Source organism: Oryzias melastigma, linkage group LG7, assembly GCF_002922805.2.
Source record: "Oryzias melastigma strain HK-1 linkage group LG7, ASM292280v2, whole genome shotgun sequence".
Classification (NCBI taxonomy): domain Eukaryota; kingdom Metazoa; phylum Chordata; class Actinopteri; order Beloniformes; family Adrianichthyidae; genus Oryzias; species Oryzias melastigma.
In genome coordinates, this window is record NC_050518.1 from 11373033 (window position 1) to 11385512 (window position 12480).

Sequence of the window (12480 nt, forward strand, 5' to 3'; positions counted from 1 at the left end):
ATGCCAACTCAGACAAAAAAAGAACATGTGCATGGATCTATTTTTCTGCAAGTGGATGCATCAGAATACTTTTCTTTATTTATGTCCTCCATTATGAGAAACATGCTACAAAAACATGTCAAAAACACCAAAAACATGATTTTCATTTGAGTAAGTAAGGGTCAACAGTCCAATAGAGAGCGTAGAAAAGAGTTGAAGATTCGTGTGCAGGCAGGTAGGATGGAGGAATGTTTCTGGTACGATGTGTGACAGAAAAGTGTCAACAGTAATGAAAGGAAAGGTGTTAAAGATTGTGGTGAGAGTAGCCATGGTGTTATTTTAGAGATAATGACTGACAAAGAGAGGAGGTGGAGCTGGAGGTAGTAGAGCTGAAGATGTTTAGGTTTTCTTTGAGAGTGATGAGGAAGGATAGGATCAGGAATGAATCCATCAGATGAAATAGTTTACGTTAGATGTTTTACAGATAGATGCATGGAAGCAGATTGAGATGGTTTGAGAGACGGGGATTATGTTGGTAAAAGGATGCTGAGGAAGACGGATAAAAGGGAGAGCAGTTGAAAGTCAAAAAGTCACATGCAGTAACACTGAACGACTCAATGGTGTCATCCTGAATCATTTTTTTTATTTTAAATTTACATTACACTTCAGAACAAATTATATACCCTTGAGTAGATGCACTTTACACTTTTCATACAATTCTTTATAGTTCATGACCCAAAAAATATGTAAACAATTTCACAGTGCATCTGAAACTTAACTGACGACCATTATAATAATTTAATATTTTTTAAAATCTTTAAAGTTAAACATAGCTTTTCATCTTTGAACATATGCACATCACATTCAATCTTGTTTGCGTCTTATACAAAGGGGAGTCAGAGTCTACAAAACTTATGATGTGAGTCATCTGTTGTGGGTACAGTCATACAGTCTGGTCCAAAGCTGAAAATCTCCTGAGGACAAAACGTTTTCTTTCCAACAGAAACATTGTTAAATGATTCAATAAACTTTCAGTTCATTCCTGCATCTTCCTGATCACATTCAGCTTCGAATAATGTGGATTAGTGTTTGTTTGTAAACAGTATTTTTGTGCAAATGGATTTGAATTGGAATCCATTCCCTTTAATTGTTACATAAATAGTTTGTCCTGATTTAGAGCTTTGCTTTCAAAATAAGATTAGCTAAATCATTTCAAGCTAACGTGCTGACAAATGTGATTCAGATCCAACACGAAGAAGACATTTGTCAAAGACTGATATAGGGGGCTTTTCTCTGCACTGATGGCAGCTCAATACAAGGGATAAATCTGCTTCAAGCCATGAACACTTCTGCTACATCATCACTGTGGTTATTTAAAATGATCTAAGCATTTTTGGGCCAAATACGTTTCGTTAACAGTGGATGCTTAAATCTTTCTGATAAGCATTCTGGTATAAATCTGAACTTAACATCTAGTGATAATCGCATTGAAGTTGTTTAACTTTTAATTAATTAAGTGGGATTTTCTCTTATATTTATGCCAATATTTGACAAGAGTAATGACTAAAAGATCAAGAACCAAAGTATTTTCTTTCGGTTGAATTCAATCCTTCTTCCTGAAGACACAATTCAGATGAAAACGTTTGCAAATTTGATGGGAAAGTTCAGCACTCAAGTTTTACCCAGGCCAATGTACCAGAACGTTTATAGAAAACTGGCTTTTCCAAGTACCGCAGCCTGCCTCGCTTGTGTTTTAACGGGAAACTATACATGTGCAGAGGCAAATAGTCATTTAATGACAAATTTAAAGGGCTCAAGGAGAATGGATTCCAGCTGCAGCGAGAAAACTCGAAGACCCTGCAGCTATTTTGCACCGAAACTTCATAATGGAAAAAAAAATCTGAAACCCTTTGAATGTGAACAGCCAGAAGCTGAAACAACATCAGAAAATAAGACCCATCATCCCCATTTCAAGACGCGGCAAAAATATCATTTTTTTTGGTTGACGTTTATATATAATCTAGAAATTTGGCATCTGTACAAGCACGTCATATATACATATTTGCAAGCAGGCAACAACAATATTTACAGCATGTTGAGCAACTGTAACAGCTAAAACCAGTGTAAATGACCCAGGTGGGAATGGCTAATAAAACAAAATACACAGCTAGGTACATGTTTTTCTCATATGAATAGAATACAATAAAATAAAATAAAAAAAAAAACATCACAGGCAGATTTTTCACAGTTTTTCTGGTTTGTTCATCCATCTTTTCCCACTTAAAAGCCTCTCCAGCTGAAAACTTGCAGCCAAGTCTTTGATATGTATATTCTTTTCATGTTGACCTGCATATTGGTAGAAAAATACGAGTGTCCAAAACAGCACGTTGGCTTTGACGAATGTAAAGGTAATTGTAGCCTTTGGCTGCAGCATGACAAGCAGAACGTTCTTGTTGCATTGCACTGGTCATTTATTCTGTTCCGGTCTGCATGAAATCACGTAAGGGGTAAACCATTCTGCGTTTTTTTTTTTTTTTCTTGGGATACGGGAATCATGTCTTGTACTGTAAGCAGCTTATCTCATCCTATAGACTATTACAGATCACAAGCTGTCAGATACATCCCGTAGATGAAAAGTTTCAGACAGCCGTCCTGCTTTACATCCACTCTCCACTAAAGCACATCCGCTTAAAGGCCTGTTTGTCTCCAAAAATGGTCCTTATCGTTACAGCAGGAGGATTTTCACATGTAGCTCCATGCGTCATCTGAAATAAACCTCGCCTTCAAACAGCCCAAGGCTTCTTTCATTCCTTCTCACATCTCAGTGATTCACACTTGATATTCACAAGTTTGCACTGAGGTTTGAAGAATGTTTACGGTAGAGAACTGTTGATATCATTAGACTGCTTTCATACATCTGTCCTTTTATCTTCTATTTTTTTTTTAGATTTTAAATTTACAAATGACAACCATAGGTTGAGTAGTTTACTGAATCAGCTGATTCTTTTCTTAGTTTGAACACCCTGCTTTCTTTGAATACTGAGGCAGTCAGTGAACATTGAATTGATTGAGTAAAAACACATTGTCAACTAAAAATTTGACCTAGATGTTTTTTTTGTTGCAATAAAATTGTGTAAAAACACACTTAGTCCTGAAAAGTTCTAATGCTGACAACAATGACAAAAGCGATAGTCTTTATCCTCCATTTAGAGCTGAAAGAGGTAGAAATGATGGCAATGATTTGCATTTGAAAGCAGGTGAATGGTGAGATAAGTGTTGCTAGACATTAATTTAACTGAGCGGTTTTTCTTTTTGTTTTTTTGTATAAATCTACAACTTGAGTGAAAAAAGGAGGCTTTGTTCTTCATGCAGAGTTAATGTCTGCCAGAGCGCTTTAGTCCTTATAGCAAACAACGATAAAAGCCCTGTACTCATGAGGATCTGACCCTCCAGCCGCGTGCAGTGTGAAAAGCCCAAGTTGGATGTTAGTTCAGATGATGATGATAACTTTGATTTTCCACAGTCTCCTTCAGTGTAACCCAAGGAGTGGGGCAACCACAAGGACTCGATTGTTTTAGCGTGATATATGATGGCAGCCAGAGTGGGGAAAAAAAGAAGCAGGTTTGTGTTAAGGTGGGAACTGCACAGAGCTGAGCTCACAAAATAGAGAAGAATCATGAAAATCACGCTAGTCAACCAGCCCATGTAATCGAGTAGATCCGCTTTATCTTGTATGGCTAATCTCTTTTTGTTCCTCTGTTTGTGACTTATGCTGCCAGAGGAAAACAGAAAAAAAGCTTTGGGGCAAATACTGCCGTGAAGCCCATTTTGCTGAGTGGGCGTTTTCTTTCAGAACCATGTTGTATGTGCTGAGGAAAAGCGTCCCCGTTGTTACAGTTTTATTGTACTACAGGCAGTAAAAGCACTAAAGGCAAGTGGTCAATGTTCATGCATAGCCATGACATACTAGTTTTTTTCTTTTCTGGTTGGAATACATAAATGTTAAAAGCCCGTTTTAATGTTCCCTTTTGTGCCAAACCCTGCCAAAGGATCACCGCTCTCCTTTCCTTCATAGCTGTATACATGTAGTTCTTAAAAGCAAAAAAAAAAAAAAACATATTAGAAAAATACTCATAATGAGCTTAGAAAACAATGTTAAAGTTTATCTGATCTACTTTGTTAAAATTGTGTGTCTAAGGACATGATCTCAAAAGCTGTGGTACTGATAGATGGGCAGCTTGATGACATTTAAGAAGTTGTTGACTTTTTCCAAATATATCAAGAAGAAATCCCTCTAGATTTATAGAGCTAAATCAATTGACTACATTTGTACTTTGTTTAAGCCCCTTGATTGGCATTCTGTGAAAATCCACCAGCACAATAAATAAATAAATAAATAGATAAAAAAAAAAAACATAAAAAAGGATGGCATAATTACTAGTGTGTTTGGATGTTTGCACAACTTCATCTACGTCTCATTGTCTTGGTGCTGCAGTTTGAATGAACCAAACTGATTTTAATTAAGACTTCTCATATAAATTTACCATTAGTGAGAGTTGTATGTTTGTAAGTTTTTTTTCTTTTTAATTTTAGATAAAAATCTGGCCACTCTTCCTACTTTCTTTTTTTATGCATTTCCTTTAGTTTGGCACATTGCTATTGAGAAAAGCGAGTTCAGCCTTAGCATGAAAGACTTTTCCTATTGGAAAAGAGAAGCAACTGTGGTCCTTTTAGTTTGCATGCATATATAAATACTTATACATCAACTAGGGTGGTCATAAAAAGCACATAAAGGGCTGTTGAGGGAGTCAAAAGTGTCAGTGTCCCTTCCTCTGTCTGAAAAAGCAGAAATACATTTGCATTGAAATTCGTCAGTCTTGGTTCCTCAATTCTGATTGTTCTGATCACTTTATTTTTTTGCTTATTGCTTTTCGCAATCCTAATGTAAGAGTTTGTCTCATGTATTTTCCTCTATTAACTTTTTTTTCTTTGTTGGTCTGTCTCTTTTTATTCTTCTCCGGCAGTATCACATATTTGAGGCATGACACAAGTTTAAAACTCCCAGAATCATGACACTTTTCCTCAACCAAAAAGTTCTGAGGTCTCTGCTCATTTTCATGTTTGATATGTTCCACTTTTTTTTCTTTTCTTCGATTTCTTTAAATGTCTTCATGGTTCAAGTGTCTAGTTCTTTTCTCTCCACTTAAAGGAAGTCGCTCTGCATTTCATTGGAGAGCTGACTGACAGCCACCTCGCTGTGCAGAGATCCTTTGAGGATTCTGGCTGTTTGTTGGGGACTGTAGTCTCCACAGTTCTCCCTGGCACCTGTGTCTGTTTCAGGGCAGGGACAGTGTCTGCAGGTCCTGTGGTTCTCAGGTAATCCGTTGGACAACCGGGTTGAATTGCACTCTTCATTGTGATGAGACTGTCTGCATGTTCCCTTCTGTGCAGAGCTGTCCTGGCACACACATCCACAGAGTGTGCTTCTGCATTTGGCCACATCCCGACATAGTGACTTGCGGAAATTGGGTTTGAATACCAGGTAAACAATTGGGTTGTAAATGGTGGAGGACTTGGCAAAGATAGCTGCCAAAGCAAAAGCCATGGGTGGCACTTTTGCTGAGTTTCCGAATGCTGCCCACATGGAAACAACAGCATATGGACTCCATGCTGTCAGGAAACCGATGCAAACCGCCACGGAAAGCTGCAAGGGTAGAAAAAAAAATGCTCAAAAGACAGCTTAATTAAATGGCTAAGATACACATTCTGATGAACCAAATCCAACACAATTGTATTAGTGATATTAAAGACTGGATGGCAGCAAACTTTTTAAAGCTTAATGAGGACAAAACAGAAATATTGATCATTGGCCCAGAACCTGGTAGAGATGGGGCCAGACTGAAATGTCAAAACTTTGGTATGAATGTGACTGACTCAGCATAAAACTTTGGAGTATTCTCTGACGCAGACCTCAATTTGAAACATCATATTTTAAATATAACAAAGACTGCATTCTTTTATTAAAAAAAATAAACATTGCCAAGGTAAAATCCTTCCTTTCAAGAGCCAGTGCTGAGATTTTAATCCATGCTTTTATAAATTCAAGACTTGACTACTGCAACACTGGACTGAACATCTGGACTTCCAAATCAGTCTGTCAACAAATTACAACTAATTCAAAATTCAGCTGCACGCCTCTTAGCTAATCCCAGAAGAACGACCCACATTACTCTTGTCCTTATTTTCCGGATTGATTTTAAAATGCTACCTTTAGTTTTTAAATGTCTTAATGGTTCAGGTCCTTTATGTTTTTTAGATATCCTCAATCCATACAAACCGCCTAGAACTCTAAGATCCTTTGACGATTTTAACTGTCCCTAGAACTAGGACGAAGACTTATGGCGAGACCTCGTTTTAACGTCTTGGTCCTCGTCTGGGGAATAGTTTGTCTGAGGATCTGAGAGTCTCTACATCCGTGGAGAATTAAAAAAAAAAAAATTAAAAAAATGCATTTTTAGTTTAACTTTTAATTAATTCATATATTTATTGATTGATTGATTTTAAATGTCCTGATGATGTGGTTATTTCTGCTCCTTGTCTTGTGCTTTATACTCTAGTTTTTTACTCAATCATGTTTTCCTTTTAACTTGTAAAGCACTTTGGGCTGTACAAATGTGCATGAAAAGCACTCAGCATATTAAGTTTAATCAATTAATTCTCACTCGCAGCTCGTCTTATATGGACATATGGTTCGGGCCCCCTCTGTGCCAATTTGTGATGTTTTGGGTGTCCCCAACTCCTTGTTTTTTTGGCGGGATACGGTAACGGGTTAGGATATCAGGTACTTTTAAATCAGAGAGCCCCAACCTCAGAGGCGTGAACCAGAACCGGTTCAAGGACTGCTTGGCACCAGGCCACAGACGTCAATCAGGGGACCCAACCCTCAGGACGCAGACCGATACCGGTACCCTAACCCAATATCAAGTCTGCGTCCGTTACTGCATCCTGAGGGTTGACAACCCATGATTTAATGGGAACAGCCAGCATGTTGAAAAAACAAACAGCCAGAAACGAGGAATTGGGGGCACCCAAAACGTCAAAAAGTGACGCGAAGGGGTTTTTCCAGGTTCTAATCTGTATAAAACGAGCCCAAATGGCTCTTTTACCCCTGAGCTAACACATAATGGTGATGACATCATGCAAAGTCAGACTAAATATTTACCTTAACAATAAGTGCGTGCGCATTGGTGATCTTGTTCTGCGGTGACATGTGCTGCTGCACAGCCTGCCGAGACCCTCGCACTGTCAGCAGGATGAACGTGTACGACAAAAAGATGACAGTGCAGGGCACGATGTAGCAGAAGAAGAAGAGGCAAACGATGTAGCTCATAGCTGCAGAACTCCGGCTGGGAGCATGCCAGTCGATGCAGCACGCTGTCCCGTAAGGTTCGGCGCCGTACTCCCCCCAGCCTGACAGTGGACCAACTGCAAACACTCCAGCGTAGCACCAGATACAAGCAACCAGCAGGCAGGCATGGCTGTATGAGAACTTGTTACCTGAAAAAAATATATAAGAAAGCAGAGTTTCAACTGCTGCAGCAACATGCAAGAGAAGGAGAGAAATTCACCAAGAAATGCTAAATAGCGTTTGGGGTAATCAGAAAAGTTTAGGAAGAAGAAAAAATGAAAAAAAAAAACAGAAAATCTATGTTGTCCATTGGCCATGCATATTCGACCTCAGGCATGTTCCTGATTACAAGTCACATGGTCTGCAGAGATGTTCGAGTGGATTTAATTATTGAAATATAGCTAGCAACTCAAAAACAAACAAAAGCACAGGACATTTGCTTGGGGGGAGAGCATGTGAGATAAACCACAACAGAAATACAGATAGAGGAGAAGAGCTCCCCACTGTTTCAGACCTGTGCACACAAAATCACGGCAAAAAAGTCACATCTGTTTAATTCGGGGACTATTACTCTGCATAAGCATCTGCCTGAAAGCGCATTTAGCTATGGATGAAGCACAGTGTTGTCTCTCTATATCTAGCTTTTGTTTAAATTAAAGTCAACTATTGTAAAGAGTGAATCTCTCTTGCTCCATGTATATTTTTTTGGAAGAATTTCATTTTATTATCTTGAAGGTGTTGCACTCTGTGTGTTTTTGCATTGTTGTAGAGCTCTAACTTGTCACTGCACTTGTGTAAAAGTATGAATAAGTGGATCCACGGAAAAAAAAAAAAAAGAAACATTGAAGGAGTCCTCTCTAAATCTGCTGTAATTGATTTAGGCAAGGACTTCTTCAGAGCACAATCGGAGGGGGACGAGAACACAGGCAGTCTTATCTGACACCACCCAGCCTCTTCAGCAGGATGTCAGTTCCTTTTACTCTTCAAGCTGTGGGTGAGAGGAAGTGATTACACCCAGTGGCACTCATGGAACTGTGTGGCGCTAAGGCAGCATAGTTAGCTATTATAGATGGCTTTTATTTGATGTGAAGCATCTCTGCTCTCATCAAAAACCCAAGATATCAATGTGGCTTATCGAGGATCCACAGAGTGAACCTAATTTCAAAGAAAAAGTCTATTAAAACAGTATGCGCTCAGACATTTTAAAGGAGAACTCTCTCAAAAATGATCGGTTAGAATCTCATACAAACTGTCCAAATGATACCACCCCTCTCTTTTGAATTCATAAACCTTATTGCAAGTCTCTCATTTGAATAATCGCTCATATGTATATATTATCTAACACAATAAATAACTTTTTGTGGCATGTTGTGCCTGGGGTAATGTATTACATAATGTTGGTGGTGAACTTCAATGTTGTTCACCATCTAAGAGCTGTGAAATAAAAATATGTTTATAATTAGTATATAAATGGGATCTAAGCCTGAAGATGCAATATTTTATGATCAAAGCAGAGCCAAGAAAAATTCTTCAGCATGTAACGTTTGCTGTCTTGGCTTTTATTCAGGCTGGTCCTAAATAGGAAATGGTGATGACGTTTCCACAGCAAATGGCAAGTTGAAAACAACTTTATGGATTTATTTCCGAATGAACTAATGGATGTTGTTGTCTTACAAACACAAATGAATGTTGATGGACAACATCTTGGCAGTGACTTTGTGCTTTCACCACAATGATTGCACCAAATAGTCTTTGATTCTTTGTTGTGCCACAAAAGTTTCCCAGTAATAACGTTCTTGTTTTAATCTAGACTAATAAATGTAATATTAACTATATTCACAATAATTTTATCATTGCAGCCAATAAGAAAAGAAAACCACTTCTCTTTCTTAAAATAATGTTTCCCACTGATCCTGTGATGAATAATATACCTGTTGTAATTAATTTCATTTATAACTCCTGTCTAGTGACTTTTTTTTATTAGTTGCATTCAGACAAACCTTTTTTAAAAGTATCCAAGTTTAAGCCCTAGAATTATTTTATACTATAATTTATCTTTGTTTAACTTTTTAATTGTTGAATGATAGATTGCCTCAGTTTTACATTTATTGCCACTCCTTAACATAAATGTTACAATTTCAAGGTTTTGCCATTTTATTGATGCTTTTTTGTATTATTTTTACGTTGTTTCATTCTCAGTTTATTGATGTTGATTGATGTAAACACATATTTCTTTTAAATTACCATCACTGCACATCAATTTAGTAAGAAGTTGCTCAAAAATAGAATTCAAACATGTTCATGTGACATTTTGGTGTACTGGAATGGGACTAATTCTTTATTTTATCCTAATTAAATTCATGTGTCAACTGTAGTTTCCCAACTCATGACTTGAAACATTAAGACACATTTCTTGGGTGACAGTTTTTGAGTTGAGGGTTAATTTAAGCGCCATAGTGATGAGATTTGAGCTTTTAAATCACACTGATTCCCAGTCTGACTCTGATTTCTGCTTGGAATGCCCAGTTCATACCCATCTTTTAAAAACATAAGTATTGATTATTGGAAATTATAAGATGCTTAAGCTTGATTTAAAAAAAAAAACAAAAAAAAACATGCATGCATATGAATGGGTCTAAATCTTTTGTCTGTGTTGCCATGGTAAAGGACTGGACATGTGGTTCTAATTCGAACATTTTAGCATCTGATCAACATTTGTTTAAAATGTTTATTAATAATATTTTTGTTGTCATTATCATTACTGCGAACTTCAGTGGTGATTAACTAGAGATGAAGCAGAGACTAAAACTAAACATTTTCGTGTAATTTAGAGGAGCGTTATGTAAAAAAAGAAAAAAAAATCCATTAAATTATTTTTGGGGGGGTTTATTATGAAATTCTATTAAGGTTATTTTAAGTTTGCATAGGATTGATATTTCATCATCCCAGCTCAAGGCAGAAGTGTTTGGTTTCCTCTTGTCCACAAAAAAAAGTCATTTTCACAATTCTTTGTATCACATGTGGAAACTCTTGACAGTGTAATTAGTGGGATTCATTAATTTAACTTTTATCAGGAAAGTAATTAGACAAAAATAGTTTGTGAAATATTTATATCAAGATTTTGCAGTCATGTAAGAACATGGTATTTCCCATTTGTCACAGCTGCTTTCTATGTTGATTAAATCTTGATTATGATTTATCACTTTATAATTAGTAGGTAATCTGTTTGAGTGTCTTTTTGTACAAAGACACCATTTGAGGACACTCCCTGCCAGTGTTTGCTTATAATATCATATTATGAAATAATATAAATGAATGACAATTAATATATTATTATTTAAATACATACGAATTAATTGATTCTTAATTATTTAATTGACAATTGTCTTAAGATTGTTATTTTTGGTCTCATAAATCTGAGTATAGTTTTATGAGCAAATCATCTGCGTTAAAAACACATACAGGCAAATATAAAACCTTTTTTTAAGTCAATTAAGAACAAACTTTTACTTACAATGACACCCTGGCCAAGAGGCAACACAAAGAGCAGGCATAAGAACAAAACTTAAATGACATTCAGCAAACTACAATAGCAAAAATACCAGTCAATATAGAAATGTACAGCAAGTGGAACTGGTGGAACTGCTGGAACAAAGGCTGCAACTACAGTAGTATAAACAGGTATTGCAGATATGAAGGGAGTTTTCAATAAGGTTTTTGTAAATGAAATACCAATACATTTTGTTTATGCGGGACTGGAGAGAGGGCGAGTTTGACAGTGTAGAGATTGCAGGGGTGGGTATTGAAGGGGGCCCAGTTCCAACGTGGATGGCAGAGAGATGAATGACAGCCACTTTATGGAGGAGGGTTTAAGAAGCAGACCTCTAAATATTATTACTATTGTCAAAAATATGACGGGCTGTAAGTTTAACCAGGGGTTCTTCAGGCAGAATGTCTAAATGAAGATTTGTTGCAATAGAGAACACCAATTTTGCATTTCTACAGTATGTGTGTCAGATAAAAAGAAGTTGTCCAGATTCCTACATTTTTGTAAAAGTCAACAAAGTTGATCTCAAAACCATCCAGAGAGAAGATTTTAGCAGCACTCTCTGCATCATTAAATTAATAAAAATATTTATCTCCCACCTCATGTTTCCACATTATGATGGGAATAAAAGAAAAATGATGTATGGCAGGCCACCACCCTAAATGCACAAAGTTAAAGCATACAAAACATGGGCGCACCTTTAAAAAATGGCAATTGCAAAGGAATTACAAATTCAATGATTAGTGTATACCCTGAAAGCATTGCTGCTACTTATGTAAGTCTTTCTTCCAAGATTAAAATCTTAATTGTGACTGTTATCACAAAATTTTGGAACTCTAAGGAAGTGTTTCATTTTAGAATTATTTTTTAAAGGGTAACCAAACTCTAAATCAACTTTTTTTGTCTGTTGACCTCTATAGTCATTGCCAAATTTTTGACAAATTCAAATAAACTTGTTTAATTCTTGAAAATATAGTCAAAAACTGTCTATGTGCTGCCCCCTACAGGTTGGAATTAGGTATTACATTTGAATTTCATGGTTGGTCAAATTATTTAAGTCCCACGTCATGATCTGCAGCTCCAGTAATGATAACAGCCCTGTTCCCCAGCCCCACCCCTCTGACTGGATTTTCATATTTTGGCTGTGGGTGGAGTCAGTCTCCAAGGTCCCTGTTTGGTTACACTTTAAAGACCTACCCCAATCATGTGTGTTTTTAACATGTTTTTGTGGCATGTTTCTCATGAAGGAGGACATATATAAAATAATTTAGGATTAAAACAGTGTTTCTGTGTATTTCTTTATTCAAATTGTTATGAATCCCTGCTCTGTTCCATTCTGGTCCATTCATTTTTATACAAATAGATCCATGTATGTCTGTTTTTCTCATCTGATCTGGGATCTGACTCATAACTGTACAGCTGGATAGCGCTGATATTGCTCACCATTTTTGGTGCACCAATAATGTCACCTTGAGGTTGTGAAGGGCTGTAAGCTAGCGGGAGAGAGTGTGTAAACGAAGGGATGATGGGATATCAGTTGAGGCTT

General features: G+C 36.9%; 1 protein-coding gene across 1 annotated transcript in view; it reads right to left on the bottom strand.

Moving 5' to 3' along the window:
- Positions 1-600: 600 nt before the first annotated feature.
- opn7b (opsin 7, group member b) overlaps positions 601-12480 on the bottom strand; it is a 61506-nt gene continuing 49626 nt past the window's right edge. Inside the window, exons 5-6 of the mRNA XM_024294006.2 lie at positions 7202-7536; positions 601-5683 (exon numbers count right to left, since the gene is read on the bottom strand). Of these exons, the coding sequence (XP_024149774.1) occupies positions 5183-5683; positions 7202-7536 (836 nt within the window). The 3' untranslated portion in view covers positions 601-5182. The remainder of the gene's footprint in view (positions 5684-7201; positions 7537-12480) is intronic.